The sequence below is a fragment of the Ammospiza caudacuta genome, chromosome 8 (genome assembly GCF_027887145.1).
Source record: "Ammospiza caudacuta isolate bAmmCau1 chromosome 8, bAmmCau1.pri, whole genome shotgun sequence".
Classification (NCBI taxonomy): domain Eukaryota; kingdom Metazoa; phylum Chordata; class Aves; order Passeriformes; family Passerellidae; genus Ammospiza; species Ammospiza caudacuta.
This window is the reverse complement of record NC_080600.1, coordinates 23,130,368-23,153,847: the sequence shown is the minus strand read 5'-3', so window position 1 is coordinate 23,153,847 and position 23,480 is coordinate 23,130,368. Positions and strand designations below refer to the sequence as shown.

Below are 23,480 nucleotides of genomic sequence, written 5' to 3'. Positions count from 1 at the left end.
CAAAAAGATTTCAGTTCTCTAAGACTGTGAACAAATTATTGTTTCTCATATTTTCAGTGCTCTAATACAACAAATTAACAACATTCTAGTAAATAGCACCACTGGTGTACAAAATCCTGTTAACCAACATCACCCTGCTGTTACACAAGAAAACAAAAGTGGGAAGGGGAAAAAAAACGCAAATCGGCAAACATGCAGAGGCATTCTAGGGAAAAAAAATCCACAAACAGAAAGAGATGAGAGAAACGCTTAACTTGATGTTTTTAGCTGACAAAAGAAGCATTTCTCTCCAGCAGGGAGGGAATTTGGAAGTTGCTCATGGGAACCAGATGAAGGGACTCCTCCTATGACGGCAGCACACAAGCTGGAAACGCTGGTGTTCTGCACCAAGCTGTCCATCCAGGGGCAGCTGAGGGCACCTTCCAGGCAGGCAGTGCCAGCCCTGCTTCCCAGCATCACTTCCCGAGTAACCCATGTCTCGTCTCCCAAATCCACACGTGACCACAACACGAGGACAGCCAGTAACAAGGAAGTGAGGGCCAAGCACGGGCACACAGGCAGGAAGAGCCTGGAGCCTTCAGCTCATGCCCCTGCTCAGGGAATCCACACCCATCCAGGGGCACCAGTGTGGGAAGCACAGGGCACACACCCACACACACAGCATTCTCCTGGACTCCACTGGCTCCCTTCATTCACTGACCAGCAAGCTGCAGCTTTCCACCCACAGCAAGGCTACGAGAAACTGCAAAATTCTTGCCCAAAATGCTGGCTGGTGAGGAAAAGCAGAATTAAGACATAAATTACCTTTAGAAGTGTCTAGTCCATCACACTATTCAATGCTCAAATGAGGTAGTCAAAATACCTTAGCACGGCAACATTACACTAACCATATAGGAGGAAAATAAAAATTTAACAACACCTAACACTTTTTCTAAAAATAGGGGGCTTCATTAAAAGCAAATTATTAAATAATTCAGAATGGTTTTATCTTCTCTTAGTAACTGAAACCCTGCTGAGGTTAGGTGAGCAAGGCAACTGAGGAGCTGAGTAGCCAATTGAGCCTGGCAGCACCTTTGCTGTGCTGGGCCTATTCACACTGCACCTCCCAGCTCCAACAATGGCTACAGCAAGTCAACAATGACACTGCAATACTTCTCCATAAGGAAATATATATATACAATGACACCCCCCAATTATTTACTTAAGGATGCAACTGCATCCACTAATACTAAAAACCATTCACAGTGAATCCATACAGAGAGGGTGAAAACTAAATTTAAACACATATATAACAAGTATTGTTATTTTACTTCAGTGTGGGACAAATCAACTAGAAGGAAACAATCTATATCCTCACATGAAGAATGTGAAATTGTAAATGATCAATCAACTCATACACTAAATTATTCACTCTAAATGGCACAGTCACCTTAATGTGAGTCTGCAAAAGTAATCTATATAGAAGAGAGGAAGATGTTTATTTTTGTTCTATAAATATATACTGATTAGTTAAGGTTCAGACCAAGCCATCTTTATTTACACTGAGCAGAACTTGACTGCAATTCATGGAACTTGAATCACATCCCTGGAGAAAATATAGAAGTACTTTAAAAGGTCACTTTTGTTCTCTCTCCCTACTTGCTTACATACACATTTTAGGAAAAATGACAACAGGAAAACATGTGAAAGGATGAGAGCATAAATTAATAATTAGCCAATTAGCAGCTTGGAATTATGCTGGAATAATAAAATGGAAATATCTTAATAAAGTGAATGTTGTTAATGGCTTATCAGTTTAAAAATAATCATATTCTTATTAAAGCCACTCTATGGGAAGAGACTAAATGAGAGCTGTATGTTTTAATACCGTTTTGCATGGTGTTTAGCTAGCATTTATATCTTTTCGTTTCCCATCCCCACAGGATTATTGCTGGAACAGTGCTGTAGTCATTATCTGACTGTAAGCTACTTTTAACTTTATTTCTATCTAAATCTCTAACTTGGATTATTCCTCAGAACGGCAAGTTACTAGACCAGTGTGCAAGAATAGGAAAGTTGAATTTATATGCTCCTGTCTCAGGGTTTCAGGCCCAAGGAGAGGTGACTGCTAAAGGGAGCCTTTAATGCTCCAGGACTAGTATACAGACACAGAGATTTTACCACAGATTCAGTAGATCCAGTAAGTCCTGCACACAAATATGGAATTACACAGTAGTCACATTCCTTCCAAGCACAAAGCAACTGAATACAAAAATCTGCAATAAAGTAGCTTTATTAGAGCTTCATTTCTTCAAATGAGAACTATGCCTCACCTGACTTCAGTATACTGAAATTCTGAAGAGATGTTATGCCTTTCCTAAGGTTATGGGGCCTACAGTATATTCAGCTAATATTAAAAAAAACTACTAACTTCATCCCCTAGGTTGAATTGTCCATAAAAAACCACATTTTATTCAATACAATGTAATTTAAGAAGGGGACAGCAGATTTTTCACAAATTTCTATAGCATTGAATATCTGTTTTAATACAAGAACAACTTTCAGAAATCATGACCAAGTCACATGCAAATTCTTCCCATTCACTGTGAAATAGGAAGATACGTAAATAAAAGAAAAATAGAGCAATAGCAGAGGAACAGCACATCACAGATGAGGCACTTCCAACAGAGAAAGCCATTCAGTAGGTATCTGTACAGTCATTAGTACAGTAGGGTCAGAATCGGAAAAACGTCGTTTGCTTGTGGGTTTTATTTTAAACCATGCAAACAAAAACGATTCTGTTCACATCAAAATGTGTTCACATGGAACAAAACATCTCCTGCAGTCCAGATCACTTCACTGCAAGGCTTTTTTCTCTGTTCCAATATCATCATGTGCCATTAATTTGCTAGTTGAAAAAAAAAGAAACCCTGAAGCCTAACATGTATTTTTATCTACTTGTTAAAAAAAGGACGAGCAAAGCTCTCCATAATGGTGAAGGGAGGAGGAATGGAGGGGGTGGGAGACAAGAACAGGACACAAAAAACCACCTTTTCCAAAGACTGTTCTAGGCAAAAGGGACATGTCATGTTAAACAGTAGTCAATAGCTGCATACAACCAGTAAACAAATTCAGCTCTATGAAAAAAGAACTACATCACCATTTAGTGGTTGCAATTTAGATTATTCTAGCGTGTAATACTTTAATTGTATAAAACAAAGCTGATGTCACAAACACAAAAGAACTTCTTGCAAAGCAAGCACCACAAGTAATTTTTATGCTGCCACTGATGGCTGACAAGTGATGAGCACTTTGTTCGAATTCATATACTTATGCATCTAAGGCAACAGGTGGCTTATAAAAAGAAAACACTAAGAGCTTTTTAACTCTTCATTATCAAAATTTTTATATTAAATTTTATCATCATGACTAAACAATCTCTACAAATTAAAGCTCAACATACTAACTACAAAGATGAACCATGGTTCAGGGAAAATGATCTATTATTTTGCTAAAAGCAGAAACTGAGGTAGGGTTCTGGATCCCACTGACTTGAGCTCTGCCTACACTCACAACATTCTGTAATTGCACAAAGCCCGCAATATTTAAACAGTAGCTTAAGATATATAAATTAAAATCACTTTAAGACAAAAAAAAATTATATTTTCTTGCTAACTGTCTTTTCTATATCCATCTCAAACAACAGCTGAATGTTGTGGTAGCCTTGGAAGGAAATTTCTGGAAGTGTATTTTCAAGTCTTAAAACCAACTAAAAGTGATGCATTTCTGTTGTCGCTTAATGTAGTTCAGGGCCAAGAGTGGCATTATAGAAAAAACATGTTTTTTTCCTAAATATTGCACAGTCCAATGAACACTTTTGTTTTCTTTAAGCACAGAGAGTTAGTAAAAAAATAATTAAAGCAGCTATGGTGCACAGAATGAAGGAACATAGTTAATTTACATTTGCATTTATGTGCAAAGAACTTCAAAGCAAAATAAAAGACATCATAAACACAGAGATAATTCATATTAAAAAAACAGAACTAAAATAAAATAACCTAGAGCGGTTTTTGCTGATTTTTGTTACATTTTTTAAAAATCGGAAGGTAAGTTGAGAAGACAAAAATGCAGTAAGAATACCAAAACAATCTTTATATTCTGCCTTGTAATTAAGCTATGAAATAATCATCTGCTTATGATTAAAACATTTTAGTGTTTGCTGGTTTGGATAGATTAAACTCACATACAACATATTAGACTCTTTCCTCTGCATGGTAGTTTCATCATGCTATCCCTAACAATTGAAAAATACTACATCAATATTTCTTATCTAGTACACTACACACACAATTTCTATGGAGATGTTCACTGGATTAATTTTTCTGCTTTTTGACACTTCAGAGAACCCAACCCAGAGTCTTAGACTACTCAACTTTTGGATTCTCTCTGCTTTTTCACATATTTTGTCTGAAAGCAAGCCATCTCTCTCAGGTAGCATACATTCCTGTACTTCTACATTTCCTCCCCAATTGCAACTCTTTCACACACTCAACTTCCCATTCCTGCTGCTATTTAGCTTTGAGATAATAATTTTCACATCAAATTACCAAACTGGGTACATAAAAATATGCAGTCAGTGTCAAGCAGCTTTTACCTCAGCAACAGCCATCTAGGCTAGTACTGAAATGCAAACCTCTATGTTCAAACATATTTTAGAAATTTATCTAGTAAAGCGAGTTTGAGGTACAGAAGCTTCTGCCATCATCCATATAAGGTGAAAAATGTATATGATGGTGGGGGGAATGAAGAAGGCAGAGAGAAGGAAGAAGGGAAGTTGCTTGATTTTGTAAAGAAAGTCTTTTAAACTAACTTTAAAGAAAACAAATTAATCATGTAGTACTTGAATACACAGAAACTTAATTACATACCAAATGAGAAACACTGAGGTTTGAAGAATCTTCTTGCTATTTTATCAACAACAGATGAAGCTTCACTTTAATTGCAAAATCTAAAATAAGTACTGAAAGTAGCATATCTGAGGTATTTCACAAAAATGAATAAATGTTTGGCTTGGTATTTTGTTAATTGTCTCCAGGCACAGAGGCTCCAGGGTGTTGTTTGAGGCTAGAGACCCCCTGGCATCAAAACTAAAGCAAGAGTTTCCAAAGCAGCTCTTGCAACTACTGCTGATAATCACCCAGCATTTAAATCCAGCCCACTGCTAATTCTGTTTTCTGCGGAAGATACCAGGATAAAAATTCATCTTGAAATACACTAAAAAAGAGCTGGGAGAAACTGTGTGAAGCAAACACAAGAGTGACAAGTTCCAAACAGAGAAAAAGCCAGGCTATAAGAATTTCTGCTGAGATGCCATTGATAATTGACTAATACATAACTTGTTGTAAACCCAAGTAGAAAAGCAAAACTTCATCTTCACCCAAAGTGAAGCTGGACTTCATCAGAACAGAAGAGAGTCTGGACAGCATACTGAAAACATACCCACTATCTTTGTTGAAGGCTCCCCAAAAGAAGTCAGCAGATTTCCACATCAATACTTCAGCATTACAACAGCACAAAGGCACATCTGCAACCAAACCCTGCATCTCAATAACATCTCAGCATAAATAACAGTCATAAGAAAGTCAGATTTCTTCAGACTCCAGCAGACAACATGCAAGGTCTGAAAGAAAACATCCCTACATCTTGTAAACTTAGAAGAAAACAAAAAACAAAAAAAAAGGATGCAACTATGGCTGCCTTTTTACAAACATTTTTCATCTTAACAATCTCAGCTTAATGTTCCCTCAGCTAGAACAGCATGACTGTTTGCTGTATTACATATTGAATTTGATTAGAGAAATTACCTATTTTTAAAATAATCCAGCAAGAAGAATATGGTTATTTTTAAGACCCAAAGCCCCTTTTAGTACATGGTTTCAAAATCAGCTCCAACAGCACAGAAGAAAGTGGCAGCATATCCATGAGAAAAGGTGTTGGGAGTATGGAGCCACTTCAGCTTGCAGAAGACCTTCCTATCCAATGTACAAGTCTGGCACAATGTATGACTTGGAAAGGGACAAACACCTATTTTTCTGAAAGTGGCATTTTAGCTGTTGTAGAAACCAGGCAGCTCACATAAATAGCAATTCTGAAAGGAAACTGAACCAGAGCTTTTTCTGTCAGTTTATTAAACGGTCTCATAAACTCTCATAGGCAAGACAAAGGAACTCTAAATGAGCAACCCAAAGACCTCAGACAAATTTGCTTGACACAAAACAAAAAGGAGGTATATATTAATTAAATCTTACAACAGCATATCTTAACTAACCAAGAAGCTTTGTTTAGTTTGTCTAGGATAATTAACTTACAGCCAGAATAAGAAACCTAAAGCCAGGCTCCTCCTGGTCTTCATTTGCAGTAGTTAGTCCACTGTTCAGTACACAGCAACCAGGTATGTAAACTGCTCCTTGTCTATTTTAATATTGAAGGCATGCAAACCTTGGAAATGATCACCTCAGCTCATTCAGTATTGACTCACTTGCATATTCAACTCTAAAGTAGCAAGGGACAGTGATAGAGCCCCTGAGCAAACTCCTGCCATGCACAAACCAGGGTAGCCCCTGCCCTCAGCTGTGCTAGGACGCATAGCCATCATCTACCATTCAACTGAGAAACAGAAGTGCTCCAAGGAACCTCTCCAATTTAAAGTTTTCCTTAAAACTCTGCATTAAAATAAAAACCAAAACAACAACACTTTCTCAAAAGCATTAAAAAAAATTCCAACACTTTCACAAAAGCAGCTTTCTGAAAGGGATGATACAATATTCTCAGTTTACAGACTACTTACCTTTCTGATACAATCATGCAGCTAATTAAAGTGAAAACACTCAACCACTTATCTTTTTGCAAAGAACTGTTACTTTACCTTTTCTGAGGTAGCCTTCTTCTGACCAAAGGAAAACAAGCAAATGTTTCATACTAGAAACAAAAACATTAGGAAAAAAAACCCCAATCCATCTTCAGTACTTTTCCCTTCAAGCTTTCAAGAAAGTCCATGAAACAGCAAAAAAAAAATTAATAATTAAACTATCACTGTTTTTAAGAAGTCCGGATACTCTACACCATCAGCAAAGACACCCACTCAAACAGGTAAACAAGTATTTCACAAACAGTCACCTGAACACCCCAACTCTATCACACATTGACGATTTCTCTGAAGTATTACAGAGGAAAAACTCATCTGCATTGCCTAAATAGCAATTACACACTGCCAAATCACACACACAGAACTGTAATAAAAGTATTCGTAGGTCAAATAATAGCAATGACTCAGTAAAGATAGCCTGCCTGGTCTTTATTCTCAGGGGAGGGAGGGTTTACTGGTCAAGTACTTTATGACTCACAGTACAGTATATTAGAAATTTTCTATGTATTCTTTAGAATTGAGAGATTGCCCTTGTAGCTCAGTAGGTAGCTCTCCTGTTTCTGGCCTGCGAGGTCATAGCTTTAAGTCCCTGCTGAGGAAACTTAACAAGTTCCATCTATAAATAGAATGGCATTAGATGCTGCTACTCTAGCAAGGGTGGTGGCCTTTAGACAGGAAATTTTATGTTTTCATCTGTTCTGATACAAAAAAGAAACTGGACATAAAGAGGCATAGGATATTATGCTAAAGATGAATGACAAAGTGGGTTCCAAAATCCACTGTCACTTCAATCAGCATGATACTAACAAATCTAGCATTATCAAGCTATGATAAAGGCTAGGCAAGAACGCAAGAACAGTAATTTTCCTTCTCAATGAGAATAAGTAATTAAATAAAATTACAGACTTTACAATATTTGAGACTGAAACCTCGTAGATACAATACAATCAAAATTCGATTTGTGACATCAAGAGGCAACCTCAACATAAAACAAATTTTGGACTGTTTGATTAATAACAATGTTTGAACATTCATAGCTCTCTCAATCTGAAGAAGTAAAGTACATCCTTGAGAGATATTTAATTATCTCATATTAAATATCACATATAAATTTTTGCTCCTAATATCCATATATTTGGGGAGGCTTGTTCAGCTCTCAGAACAACTACTTGTGAGAAATTTTTAAATTAAACCTATTTTAACACTTACCTGAGTTTATTTGTGCTTTCAAGTGTAACCACCTGGCCTTAGAGGAACACAGATTAAAGCTCAGGTATCAGTTTCATTTAGTCTGGCCATGCAATTTACTGCTTAATAAAGACAAAGGCTAACTCACTACAGTGATGACAATTTTCCAGCACCTGTTCCACAATCTGCACCCACATGTCCAGGGAAACAAATTTACTCCCCTGCTGGAGACAAAGCTGCAAACAGAACACTGTGAACAGCTCTGAGGTGCAAACCCACAAATTTTGTTCGTATACACATACCAAAAGAAAAGAACACCAGCAATGTGACAGGAGATTAGGGTGACTTTATAATGTGATTTCCTGCATCTCAAACACACTAACATTATGTTCAAGGATGATGACAGATCTTGCAAAGTTCTTCTGCAATTTTTCAGCAAAAGAGGTTACTGCCCTTCCTAATTATCTTCTTGCCTAAGTGAAAAATCTGATTAGTTAGAAGTTTTCCACAGCTGGCCAAATTAAGCTGGTTGATCCTGCACTGGCACTGATCAATCAAACAGGATGCTGGTGTACAAAATGTCTCCCTCTCTCCTGCAGGTGTAAGTTTCAAAGTAGTAGCAATTGAAACTGCATGAGATAAGATTGACAAGAATTCCATCCTGGTCCTTTAATTCCACTATCAACCTTTTGGACAATAATGTACAAGTATACAAAGCACACACAAGGCTCTTTTCTGCTCTTCAGATCCTTCTACAAAAAACTGCTTTTAAGCATCAGCCTTCATCCCAGGTCTTTTTCCATGTTCTTGTACTGAAATTTTGAAATTGCAGCACACAATGCAAAACCAGTGCTGCAAATATAAATTATTTCAATTTTAGGGATGATTTTGCTGAAAGGAGTAGAGGAATGCCATTTTCACAACTCTGTGATTAGAAAAATTTCCTACATGAAGTCTTTTCTCAAAATCAAAACACTGTACAATATTTAACCAAAAAAATCCCAAACAAAAAAAATCTAAAAAGAAAAAAATCACAAGCACTAGATTAATACACAGACAGAACTGCCAGTTTAATTTGAAGGCTTTCCCAATTTCTGGATTTAATATGGAGAAGTTACTGAAAGCCAACTGAAAGTTTACCTGAACTATGAGCTATTGCAAGTATTTTATTAAAATTTAATTCAGTTGCTCTAACAATAAATAAGAAGAGAAAATTTCAATAGGAACTCACATCTACTCAGTAGCACACATCAATACATCTTGATAGTGTAACACTAACAAGTTTGATAGGTGCAGACTATTTTGAAACTTTGGTAGCTTAGCAGTGAATGACTTGTATTTGTAAACAGGCAACACTTTTTTAACAGGTGTCAACTGCACTTAGTAATAGAAAACAAAACCAAAGCATCTTCAAAAATTTGAACCAAAATATGTCAAAGACAATACCACTTTTTTAAAGATAGATATGTTAACAACATTTCAAAGTGAATTTTGACACAAAGATGAAAAAACAGTTTCAGGTATCAGAAATGACAGAGTCAAGCTACAGTTGCATAAACTGAGCCACTGTGATTCCCAAAGCACAGAACACACATGCTGAAAGGATGAGATCTAAGTCATACTTCGTTCACTGAAATGTTAGTGCAGTGGAGTGTGGCCAAGTGATATCCTCACAAGCCTCCTCTCAGCAGCAGTTGGATTCCAGGAGCAGTAATCAGAAGTATAGTTTCTTGTTAGAGAATATGGAGGGAAAAATGCATCATACCTCAAGCATATAAAAGCTACAGATGATTAGCATCTTCATATAGATAATACACACATTTTTATAGGAAGTGAGGATGTATCTTATTCAGTTAAATAGCTTTATCATCACTTTGGTTTTTGTGGGCAAATCAAAACACTAGCAGTATTACTAAAGGTTACCATTAACCTTCATGATCATAAGATAATAAAGCTATGTCAACTTGATTTTAAATGCTGAGCAAAAATCAGCAAAAATATTGTCAAACCCAGTTTTGATTAGTGCTGTTAGCAAGTAAGAATAAACTATGCTCAACTGACATGATTCATAGCTATCAAAGCTTTAAGTAATGACAAATAGCTTTAGAAGTTATCTAAAATCCTGGAGGAGGCAGAACCAGGGGGTGGACTAAACATTTCCAGTTTTAACAAACATAAAACTGGAGTAAAAGCAATTAAAGCTTTCTAGGAACCCACGGGCATTGGTCACACCAGTCACTTCCGTGAAACTGCAGGGGATGTTTACCCAGCTTCACAGCTCTTTCACTCCTAGCACAAAGAATGAGATTTCACGGATTATCAGTTACCAAACTCCCCATCCTGCTGCTGAAGGGCAGCGGGAGCTCCTCTGCTGTGAAGTGAGAGCACTTGCAGAGGAGCAAAGCAGGAGCTTCCCAGCCCTACGAGCCTGCACTGCCCAGCACCGAGTCACTGTGAGCAGCAGGGAGCTCACAGGATCCTCTGCAGGACTGGCACACCGGGCATGCCACAGTGAGCTCTCAGGTTCTTCCAAAACCCAGTGTTGCCTGCCCTACTTGAAATATCAGGCATCCAACTCTCATGTCTTTTTTATTAACTGAAAAGGAGCATTTGATAGCAAAATACTTTTACAGACAAGCTTACTCCCATTTTCTGTACCTTTGAAGAGAAAGACTGGATTTCATTAAAGAAACTAAAAATAACAGAAAAATGTGGAACATGTTTTCTAGAAAACTAGGACTGCAGAATATCAGTGGGAAGAGAAATTCAAACACATTAAGAGCTCTGGCTCTTTACCACCCAGTATGTTCAAAAGTTTGACAGAGATGTAGCAGTGACTAAATACTGATATCTACCATTTTCCTCACTGAAGCATTGTTTAAGCATAATCTGTAAATTTACACTTGTAACAAAATTGCCATTTATAGTTCACTGTACAAAGTAAGTAATTTTCTACAAGTACTTGTGACCGATCTGCCATAAAAGTTGAAAGGTGGTTAAAGCCATTAAACTGGGGAAGAAGGGCTATGATAACCTTCAAACAGCCTGCCTTCTGTCATCACACAAAACACTGCTGCACCAGTCAAAACTGCAGTACACCTGAAACATGGAGAACAGAGCTGCCAGACATGTTCCAAATTAAACCATGAAACTTGGAAGATGTACAAAGCTGTACCTCAAAGCCCATGTCAGCTTAGTGTGGGACTGCAAACACCACTATCCAGGACAGACAAGCATTTCAAAATTAAATCCCCCATTCATTCAGCCAAGTATATCTTAGGTTTTCAGAATTGGGTATGACCAAAAGTAAATTATACCCCTACCCCTAAGAAAATGGGATAACATCTGAAATTTTTATTTTTAAGTATGGAGACGAACTGGTTTAGTATAAATATCAGTAAAGCATTTTCAGTTTGTGCACTTTTACAGGAAAAAAAAAAATCTACAGAAAGTATCAAAACCCAATAATGGATTGCTCTATTCTGCAGGAGGAAACTTAATTCTCTTGTTTGCTGAGCTAAGAGAATCTACTTTGTACTGTCACTAATCATGTACAAAATACAGTGGTGTTCAACACAAATTTACCTCTCCTTTTACTTGTCCTGTTACCCTACCATGTGTGGTTGCCATGTGTTGCCTGCTTCTTTGCATACATTAAATATACCTTAGACACATAAACAATGTTTTTATTGATTTAATGAAAACCATATATTTTAAGAAAAGTAACCGTCCAACAAGGATATGGAAATTTGAAGGCTGAACACTCACAGGCATTTCAAGATGGGGATATTGTATCTTTTTAAATAAAGAAAGTAGAGAATTAGCTAGGTGGAAACAGAATTTCTTCTCAGCTTTATGCCATGTAAGAGCTCAACTGTGTACCTTGTGATGGATCAACTGACAGGCAACAGCCCTCTCCAAAAAACACCTCAAAACACAAAGAGGTAACAACAGTGTATTCTGTTATGGCAGATAAAAAAACAACAAATATACCTTCTGTCCTAAAGAAAATGCAGTTTAACCCATCATCAATAAATAAAGAAAACAGGACCAAACCCTTCAGCCTAGAACTATAAAATACCTTTGCTGAGCTACCCAAAGTTTGTGTCACCATACTACACTCCATTCCTATCAAGCCACTTGCTTACCTATTGTTACCTTAATTAATACAACTTGGGTAATTCTCAAACTGCTTTCTGCAAAATTACCAACTGAACCAAGCTAAGTCAGAGCCTAACAAACCTTTCTTCAACATATTCAGGCATGCAGAGCTTAAAGTCTACAGCACAAATCCACAATGACCTGCATCTGACTTCCTGCCTGGCATCCATGAAAAAGAAAAAGACCACTTCTCTGAAGGATTCTGCTTCCCATGCTGGCCATTACCACAGGCAGCAGTAGTGTGCATCACAACAGCACAAAGACAGGGAGCAACACTTTCAGTGCTCAAAGGTGAAAATGTGTTCCAGATCAAATCAAAATGAAACCAAACACTAAATTTTTCATGCTTTGAAAATGCACAATCCCCAGATCACTTCCCATTACAGCTCTTCCTACCAACATTTTATAATTCTTATTTTCACTTCACCTTCACCAACACCTCCTTTCCAGCTTGCTGGCATACAAGTCTCACCCTCCAGTCCCCTGCCTACTACCCTTGAACAGGAGCAGCCTGCCTGGGTTCTCCTTAAGTCACTTTCTACTGGGACTGCAGAGATTCCGTGTTCACAGTGTCCACCCACGAGGCTGAAAACTGACACTTGGTTTCAGGGCACTGGTCGCCAAAGATACACAGTTCATCAGGAACTTGGACCACACCCTGGCAAAAGGCAACAAAGAAACTTCATGCTCTCAGGATCTGGAAAGTTTAAGGATTTACAAAAGCAGCAGATTTCTACTTCCATCTCTGTCTTTTATTATTAACACATTCCACATTTCCTTCTTCATGAAATTAGACAAACTGCCATGCACTGCCAGCAGAAGAAAATGAAACATCATTACTGCAGATTTCCAAAAACCCAGCTGCTTTTTAGGTCTTCAGTACAAGGCTAATGAAGAAAGGCATACCTGTTACATAGCAGAGGATGAGGACTGTCTTGGCTGGAAAAAACTGATGGCTTTGACTTGAATGGCAGAAGTTGAATTGTAATGGATATTTGCTCCACAGTTATTAATTACAGTACAACAATGCTGTCCTTAGCTACAGAAAACAGGTAAGTAAATTTACGTACGCATCAGATGAAAGATCCCATCACAGGCGTTAATGTGAGACAAGAAGGAATTTCCTAAGCCTTGTCCAGTGTGGGCTCCCTTCACCAGGCCAGCAATATCCACCACATTCAGAAATGCTGGAATTTTGCTGAAATATAGAAGGTAGAAGTTTCATTACTAAAGCACATTAGCCAATATTTTTGGCACAGAAATAAATTCAGAACATGAAAATCCAACACTTCTTTGCTGAAACAAGTTAAACATCACAGTGTGGAACACACTAGACAGAATTCCCCCCATCCCATGTAAAACTTCCATTCTCTAAGTTCTCTGTAAATATTTATGTAAAATGAAGTAAACTAGTTTTGGAGTGTGGAATCATACAGACAACTACACAATAATCAAGCAGGCCTGGAAGGCTGTGGCATAAATATACCATGTGCAATGCACAGTTTTCACAGGACCAAAGGGATAAACAAAAAAGGCCATTGCACTCTGCTATTGCACACCTCCAAGGTTACCATTTAGTTCAGCAGGTTATGCAACCTTCTCAGAAGAGCATTTTTTTTAATACAGTGCTGATTATAATTAGTAGTGACCAGGGTAATGCAAACAATTTGGAAAAAAAACACAGATAAGATAGTTTTAGAATATAAACAGTTGTGAACAGCATAGTGAACAGCAAAGGGTTAAGCAGACATGTTTACATGATATTTTATACAGCAACAACAGAATGGTCATTAAGTTCAAATTAGCTGACAAAAAACAGAAAGAAGCTTTTAAAGTTACAGGAAACTTACAAACTGCAAACCTTCTATCCTCCACAAATTCTCAACTTGTTAAAAAATGAACAAATAACATAATGGGCATTAAACTTTACACGTACACTCTAAACCAAATTACTTCTCAAAATCGAGCTGAATAAAAAAAAAAACCCAAGAAACCACTAAAACTTTGTGATAAGGTGTTGACTAAAAGAACCTTCATATGCTCTATGCAACTAACACCATCATCATGAACAGTGGCAGAGACAGAACCACAGTGAAATGCTGCAAATCCCCCACTTGCCAAAGACCAGAAACTGCACACACCAGTCTCAAAACCTCCAGCTCGATGGCTCCAAAATAAATAGGTGGAAGAGTAGTTCATTCCTATCAAACACTTCATCACCATCATACTTCATGAGCACTATGCTAGGACTAACACAGCAGCTCACCATTTTACTGGCACTAAGTACAGCAGCAAATCCCAAACCCACAGCTTCCACACAGCCCCAAGGAGTGGAGTGTGACCACCCCAAGGCAGCACGGGTGAAAAGAGCTGATCTGGAAAGCACTCCCCCTGTTCTGTGGTGAGTGTTCTCAACAGGACATTCAAATCCAAAGATATAAATTCTGTGGTTCACCTTAAGATGCCTTTTCCAAAGCCCAACCTTTGCAGTGCTGCCCACAGACAGAATCAACCACAAAGGTGGGAATGAGGGCTAGGGATAACCTAGCCAGTAATCTCCTAGGCAGTATTACACTTCTGAAATCTTTATGGTCCACAGCCAAACTAAGCTTTATTTTTATTAGTGTGACAACTTGCTGATAAATACATGTTTCCAAATACTGAATATTTGACAACATGATTACGACAAATCTGTAACAGCAGCAAACTCCACTAGCAGGAAAGTCACCTGTTTCATCACAGTGCCTGGTATGGTAGATACAGCCCAGACAGAAAAAAATGTAGTTACAGAAATCTGTGGATCTTTGTCTCTGCTCTGAGCAACTGATTAAGGTAGAACGAAACACAATTCCAACTTTTTTTCCTTTGGTGCTACCCCACTTTCATTTGACTGCAAAAAACCAGCAGATGTGCTTCCTCACTTCAAATTAACTCTCTTTGGGGAGATATGATACACTAGACTCTGTTTGAATACAGAACATCAGTTTTGTTTTCAACCTTGCTCTAACACTTCCAAAGAAAAATTATTTATTTCAAGTAAAATAATTTCACAATACAAGATCTGGACAAAATCTCTTTGTTTACTAAGGTGAAGTTCAAAGTCACTAAACCTGTAGATATAATACCATAGGAACTTAGTGACATGCTCCATGTAATTAATATCTGTGATGTACTTAGAAAAAAACAATTATGTAACACAATACAGTGTGTTACTTATATTCAGGTAACACAGCAGTAACTTTTAACTTCACTAGGCCCATGAAAAGAAGGGCCCATCCTTGGGAAGACAGATATTGTGTGCTGCGAGTTAACGCTGTGGAATGTAGTCAAAAGTACACAAATATAAGTACACTATGAAGTAAACCAATTTTACAAATTTCACTTTTTTGCCCCACTACATTTTTTTAACTACCAGTACACAAACTCAGAACAAATCCTCATTTAAGACACTAGGAAGAATAACCCACATTCTGAAGACAGAAGTCAATAAATATGAATGCATTAACCCAGTAACTCCTTTTGCCTGATACAAGAACTAACACACTTCAGAAGTAACTGCAGGCAACTTCCCAGTCTTTGCTTTTTGACATTTAACTACTCAGCAGCAAGACAGAAAAAGCCTCTCTTTAAAGCACTTCTCCATTGTCATTTTAAACTGTGTTTTAAGAAAAACAAAGGTGGTGTAAGAAGTGTTCTATGCTCCCCTCTCACCTTTCTGGTGGGATTAACCTCCTGGCCAGCCATCAGAACAATTCACACTTTCACTACAAAGATGCCACATTAGGGCAAGACAGAGACCTTCATATGCAGATGGCCACTCTATCACCAGAATCAACCTCATTTGCTACACAATGGAAAAAAAACCCCAGCACATTTCTTTCACAGCTGAGTAACACAAGCAAGAGACCTTTGAAGTGTGTGGGTTTCCAGGGCGCTTTCTCACCTTCACTTCGGGTACCACAAAGTTCACATTCCAAGCAAATTAAAACTATTCCCGCTGTTAGACACCTTCCGGGTCTAAATCTGTTTCATCGTACAAAGATGAACACACAGAAAAACAGAAAAAGGCACAAGGTAGTCACATTTGTCTTTACTCTGAAGGACAAAGAGTCAACATTATGAAACTAAATAAACAGAGAACACTACACAGAATGAGGGGAAAGTACCATATACACTGAATATAGCTTATTGAAGACTTAACTGCATTTTGCTTTTTTTTTCCTCCTCCTCTAAACATATTAATTTCAATTTCTTAAGATTCATTAGTCAGCATTAGCATAATGTCACTGAGCCTCAAATGATCATCAGGAACAGGTGGCATCAACTGATCATTTATACAAATCAGTGCTACACCAATCTACCATAAAGCATGTCACAAGGATTTATAACATGAAACAGAACACCAAATCCAGAAGTATCTCTATATTTTAACCACAGGTTTAATTCTTGAGCAGGGATTTTTTACCACACTTGAAAAAGCATTAGCATTGAGTTCAGGTTAGTGTACCAGCTTCACTGTATGAGCAACCACACAGTAAAGAGCACAAGACTCACTGGGCCAGATAAAGTACAGTTTTGCAGCCTTGTAGTTAGGGCTTTTTCAGGAATAAAAGGCTTATGCATCCATAGGGTTACATATTTTGCAGAAAAGAGAAATTCTTCCTTCCTGAAAATTCATACAACTTAAGTAAGAGTCATCTGTTACCATTCACAAATGACCTGAAGTAAAAGCAGCAAGACAGAAAGAGAACATGCATATTGTGGCAATCTCTTTGAGAGCCATTCAACTCTCTGTCTGTCCTCACCGCTATTTTTGGCTCATTTCCAAACAGAACAGTTTGGAACTCCCTCTTCCAAGAGACTGTTACAGCTCCCACAATCAATCTTGCAAGCAGTTTTGACCAATGTAAGCACAACTGGGCAGTTAAAGGAATCTGTTTCCAAAGAATGAGGTACTGCAGACGAACCACGGTCATTTCTAAGAAGAATGATTTCATTAATAGCATTTTATCCATGGTACTGACAAACAAGACTTGAACCTAATGGCACATAAGCCAGAAGTGAAAAATCTGCTAATTAAATTGTGCTTATATGAATTATAAGAAGGTAAGAGAGACTCAATGTGGATTACAACACATGCTCTGTGTCCTAGACATGCCAAACACCTGCATTCTCAAACTATTCTGTAAGCTATTACACCAACAAAATACAACTAATTACATTTTGCCTCCTCTCATCAGGCAGAAAAAATGGCTCAAGTCACCATTACTTAAGACTTGTCATTAATTGCTGACAAACAAGCAATGCCAGAACACACATCACAGCCCAGCTGATTTACACAGCTCAGAACAAACTGAAGAGCAGGCAAAGTCAGTAACACCTAAGGAAAAAGAACATTAACAGCAGGATATAGTTACCAATTGCCAACAATTTTCATTAAAAAATGGGATTCTTTTACAGATGCTGATATGTTAACAGTCCCAGCCTGCTAAGTTATTGATCTCTCACTTTGAAACTACAGGTGATTTCCGTTTACATAAATGGTCTTCTTAAAACACAGCCCAAGTCCCACAGGATGTCTCTCAAACTCCCTCTGCTGAGCTGGTTTCTACAAAATGCTTTCCAGCAACTGTTTACATAATTTTGACTTTTAAACTTTTATCACGTATCTGAGTATGCTATCCTACAATGAGTTGAAGGGAACTTTCATTTAATATTGCAGAAGACTTTTCTGATCTAGACAGCGATGGGATTTACTCAGATTTAGTTCAGTAACCATCACTTGGGCAGTAAAGAGCTAAATGAATGCATTTTATCAATCTGCAATGCAATAGAACAAATCAAAGCAATCTGCTGAAAAAAAGAGATCCTGAAGTATAATGGACAGAGGTGGAATTTAAGAGGGGTATACATAATATATATACAAAATACCTATATATATAATACCTAGTTAAAACTTAGATATTATCCTCCTTTGAGATAACCAAAATTGCTTTAAAATTTAAGTTTGAAAAGGACATCCAAGACAGACTACAAATAGTCTACGTAGAAGAGAAACATTTGTGGTTGCAATAAACTTTGTGTTTGGGAACACGTGTGCAAGGCAACTCACAGGTGCAAACCGGGAATGAGACAAATACTGACAACTTTTTAAGCAGTTTGATTCATCCCTTCTCTCAACTCACTCCTGCTTATAATCTCATTTGATTTAAAGCTAGGGAGGAAGCAGAAACATAAGACTTCAAAATGACCTTTTCATTAAGATTTTCAGACAGGCTGATTCGTATCAGCCAAAGCAGTCATTGGGTGTAATTACTTACAGTTAGGCTGTAGTTAATTACCTTAGGCTCACAGTGCCTCTTCCTGAGTACTTCTTTTAGTTAGTCATGTAACTTAAAGTAGAAAAAATGCAAGTAATTGCAGTGAGGAGATTACTGGGGCACAAAATAAATGAAATAAGGAGGAAACTGCAGTTTCCTCTTCCACCTCGATGAAAACCATTTTGAGGCTGGACTCCAGTGTCACTTGAGGCACATCTCCTCGTCAGGCACAGCACATCACAACTGTGGCAACAGGCTGGGGGACCCATGGCCTAAGAGTGGTGGGTACATACACCCAGAGGCTTTCAAGCTATTTGTGAGCTGGGACACAAATCACTGCTCAAATTACATGAGTTTGACATACTTACATTTTAAAAAAGTAGTTCTAAGTTTAAAGTGATTAAGCAGCACTTTAATTAAATTTAAAACAAAAAAAAAAACATTATAATGAAGAAAATAGCTTCATTAAACTTTTATTAAGTTACTAAAATTTCTTCAGATGCACTATGCACACAGTTCTTTTTTTGTGTGAGACACTCATCACTCCTAAACACACAGTGTCCCATAAAATATTAATTGCAGTTAACAGAGCAACTCTTTCTGGCTTCCATGTCATTATTTTCATGTCAGGAGCTACTTGTTGAGATGAAAAACATCTTTTTTCCATTACAGAATTAGGAGACCTCATCCTCTGCTACCTACTTAATATTCATAGATAGGTGGGGGGAAAACCACCTTTCTGCTTTAGTTCCTGCTGAAGTCGATCAGTCTACAGAAAACACTCTCTTTCCAGTTACAAAACTGGAACTAATCCAATCTTTAGTCTGTAAAACCTTGCTTGAATGTATCTGTACTGCATTAACAGAGGTAGGAGGACAACAAAATTCAAAATCAACCATCTCCTTTCTGAGAAAGCTACAGATGGGCACAGTGTAACAAATGAGTTTTCACTGAATATTGTATGAAATTTGTAACAAACAAATAAGTAGTTTAAATACATACATTAAGTTAGTAACATAATATAAACAAATACCTTCAAATCACGAGCATTCAGAATTGTGTTTAATATATTAAGGTTTCTTTTTTTTAGTATCTGCAGTTTCATTCACACTAAAAAGCACACAGTAGTAACACTGAAGCTCAAAGAAATCATCTGTATCATTTGGCAGCAACATAGCAGCTTTTACTGTAAGTTCTTAGAGCCCACCTTCCGTGTACAGTCTATATCATTCAACTTTACTGTCAATAGTCACATACATCCCACTGCTGCAGAAAGAAAAAAAGCATACGTTACAAGTTCTGCCAGTGTACTTAATCTATTAAATACAGATTTACCTGTAGATAATTGTCTCTCAATTTTTGCCTATGTGATTTCTCTTACAAACATTTACACTTCCAGTTAATACCAGTCAGCTTTCAGCATGGGCTAACAAGTGACAGCACAGCAGCCCCAATGAAGCTGATCCGTTCCTCTCTTCTCTTGTGGAGACAGGAATGGATCTCCAAGCAGCAAACAGTACTTGAAGATGCAACTGTTCCTCCAATGGCAGACGGGCAGAACTAACTCCCACCAGCAAAGCCCCAGGCAACAGAGTCACTGTGGCTGCAGCAGAGCAGGCCCAGCTCAGTGGCACAGACAGCAGCTGCCAGCCCAGCCCTGCCCCTCGCCCCTCTCCTGGCTCCCTGCAGGCACCAAGGCAAGATCACTCTGTCCTGTCACACACTATTTCAGTTAAGACAAAGTCACCCCTTGTTTCTTTTCCCCATCTCCCAACAATGACTGCACTTCTGTGAAGACTAAGTGTAACATATGGGAAATAAAAACCCAAATGCTTTAGATTTTGAAAGACAAAATCTTGAGGCTAGACAAGAGTCCAATTTAAAGAGAATTCACTGTTTATAAACATTGTGTGTGCACAGATGGATTACATCTACTAATCCAAACAAGTAGAAAATTACCACAGAATGTATTACATAAAGATGAAGAACAAAATCAAGACTATACAGAGAAATTAAGACATTTAAATTACAATTCAGTAGCCTATCTTTGTGACTACAGCCTTCTTTTCCTGAGTTAGTCTGAGGCAAACAAGCACAAAGAGCCCAGTAAATTACCTCAGTCTAGTGTCCTACTGGACTACCACTAATTTTCTCTGCTTTATTACTGTTACAGCAAAATACAAAAATCATATAAGCAGCATAAGTGAACTCAGGAGATATAACTATCCACTAATGCCCACATCCATTAAGTAACAAATGTCTGTAGAAAGTCAAAAGATCATTCAAATAAAAGCTGATTATCCAGCTTGTTATCAAACTCAGTATATTTACAGAGTAAAGACAGAAAATATACTATTTTCATTAATACTTTAGAGCAATGAGTTAGGAGAGAGGGAAGGAGAATTTGTGAGTCAGAGAACATACATACAAGTATTTACAATCTTAGCACTCCCTGAGAAGATAGATGGCCAAAGGCAGGGTGAGGGAAGAGGTAATAATCTCCGTGTCACTTCAGCTATTAATATGGGAGTAGCCCTTCATAGCCAAGAGAGAATAAAAAGGGATTACTGACATGGCCAAAGCAGCACTAATAGCACAAGTTAGAAGAAAACTGGCAACAAAACTTAAAAGCTGTGTCATTACCTCTGCACAGTCAACAGCCTGAAAGCTCTGTCTCTAATTCAGCAGTTTTAAGATCCATGCAGTAACCATCATGCTTAATACTGACTTGAGCAGGAAAAACAAAATAACGTTATAACAATCCACCTAAACAAACAGCTTCATATTAATGCAGTATTTAAAAACTGCACAATAGTTACAAACAGAAACAGCTTGCCTAGACCTGACAATTAAGTCAGAAAATGGATTTTTGGTTAGCAACTAATCAATCTTTTTTAACTGTGGATGAGATCTGGTTCTAAAACTGAGGCCCAAGAGTTGGAAAAAAGCATATGTGTGCATGCTAGTTTGCCCCATGATTTATGTACTCTCACTTGATTCAGGATACCTCTGCAAGTAACTGCAAACTAAAATTAATGAGTCACAAGTCCCTATTTAAGTTCCTGTTTTCTGAAAGCACCTTAAATTTTGCTGTTCAAGCAAAAAAAAGAAGTTCCCACATTGAACATACACAGCAGTTTACAGTCAATAGCAAAAGAACCAAAAAATGATGTGACAAAATTAACACACTCCTGAAATAATGAAAGAATCAGGACAAAGGAACAAGTAGCAGAGCCTACTGAAAGGAGAGAAAGGAGAAAAATCGGGGACGAAAAACGACTGCCCACAAAACTTATTGCCAAATAACTGAGGATGCAGGGATAATGAGAGATATTTGTTTAGCTTCATAGAGCACATACAATATTCTGAATGTTTCAAAGTATAGGGTGGAAATCTTTCAAATGAGCAACCTTATGATAAGTTAAGTATGTCCACTACTGTTTATTTTACAAATCTCTTCAGAAGATCCTCCATGGCACCTGGGAGCAACCACCTTCAAAGACAGGAACAACTAGCACCAAATGGTGCTGAGCAATGACTGAGAGCTCCTACATTTACCATTCTTATAAAATAAAGGTCTTATCAGGAGTGTGGGAAAGGTAAAATCCAGGTAGACATATAATTTCACATTCTAAAACGATGTCAGTAACAAACTTCCAGACATTATAGTTGCATTAAACTTTCATGAAAAGTTTTGGTTCAGTAATACTACTTCAGCTGCCTAACTGCAGAAAAATATTAAGAATTACCTTGGAGGTTTGTGATACTGGCATAGGAAGTCAAATCTGTCATCTGGCACAGGCACTCGACTCTCATTCGGATCAATAGTACAGAAAGGAAAATTTTCGGCTGCCGCTTGACTCTTTGTTAACACGTTGAAAAACGTTGATTTCCTATAAATGACATACAAACATTCTTAAAGTAGCTCAATTTAGAAGCATTTAAAAGTACTGGATTAAACCCCATTTTAACCCAAAGCAATACTGAGCTTTCCATTTACTTCAACAGCAGTGACATTCCCCTGATTCTAGCAGAAAGCACACACATCTGGAATGCCCCACTGAAACCCAGTGATGCTTACCTCTCCTCTCTACCCTTTAAAACTCCCCTAAGTATGTATATTGTACACACATGTTAGCAAAAAAGAAGTCAAAAGCAAGGCACAGCCCTACTGGCTATTTCTCATTTTCTTCAAGTACAGCGAGACACCAGTATGGATGCTTGAAACTTTTCTTTTAACTAGTTTTGCCATGACTCACCCTTTCCACAGGTGTATATTGTTCCTTAAGATTTATTTACATTGTGACACAATTTCAGTATCTTAGCAATAAAAGTCAACAATGAAAAGAGAAAACAAGTGGCACAAAAAGCAAACCACATCAGTTAATCAGTTACCAATAATCTTTGGTGCATATGAAGATACAGTTATACCTTACCAAACTATTTTCATCCTTGTTAAGTATCAGTAGCAACAAGTCTACTCTACCAGGGGAAAAAAAGAACACTTTCCCTTAAGCCAAGTAACAGATTACTTTGTTAGCTGGCATTTATTAAGCCGAAAGAGCAATTCTTGATTTATTAACTCCCAAATTTTCTACAATAAATATTCAGGTTGTTGTGATTTTCAGAGCTGCTCTGCATACAGCCAACAAGCTCAAAAGTCACTAACAATTTTCTTTGAAAGTTATGTCATAACATAATTGAAAATGCTATTTATACCCATTGACATGCAGTACAATGCTACAGCTAATTATTTCCTTTATGGAGCACATCTTAGCTACACCCTGAAAAATAAAATAAATTATAATGAAAACATAAGACAGCAGTGCTTACAGCTTTAAGACATGCACACAACCTAATTTGTTAAAGATTGAGAATGCTGAGACCTTCACTTAGCAAACAGGATA

General features: G+C 37.5%; 1 protein-coding gene across 2 annotated transcripts in view; it reads right to left on the bottom strand.

Annotated features, from left to right (window-relative positions):
• The window catches only part of OLA1 (Obg like ATPase 1), a 104,130-nt gene that overhangs the window by 68,363 nt on the left and 12,287 nt on the right, over nucleotides 1-23,480 (bottom strand). For both annotated transcript variants that reach the window (XM_058809395.1, XM_058809394.1), the window contains exons 3-4: nucleotides 22,323-22,466; nucleotides 13,324-13,451 (exon numbers count right to left, since the gene is read on the bottom strand). In XM_058809395.1, the coding sequence (XP_058665378.1) occupies nucleotides 13,324-13,451; nucleotides 22,323-22,466 (272 nt within the window). The remainder of the gene's footprint in view (nucleotides 1-13,323; nucleotides 13,452-22,322; nucleotides 22,467-23,480) is intronic.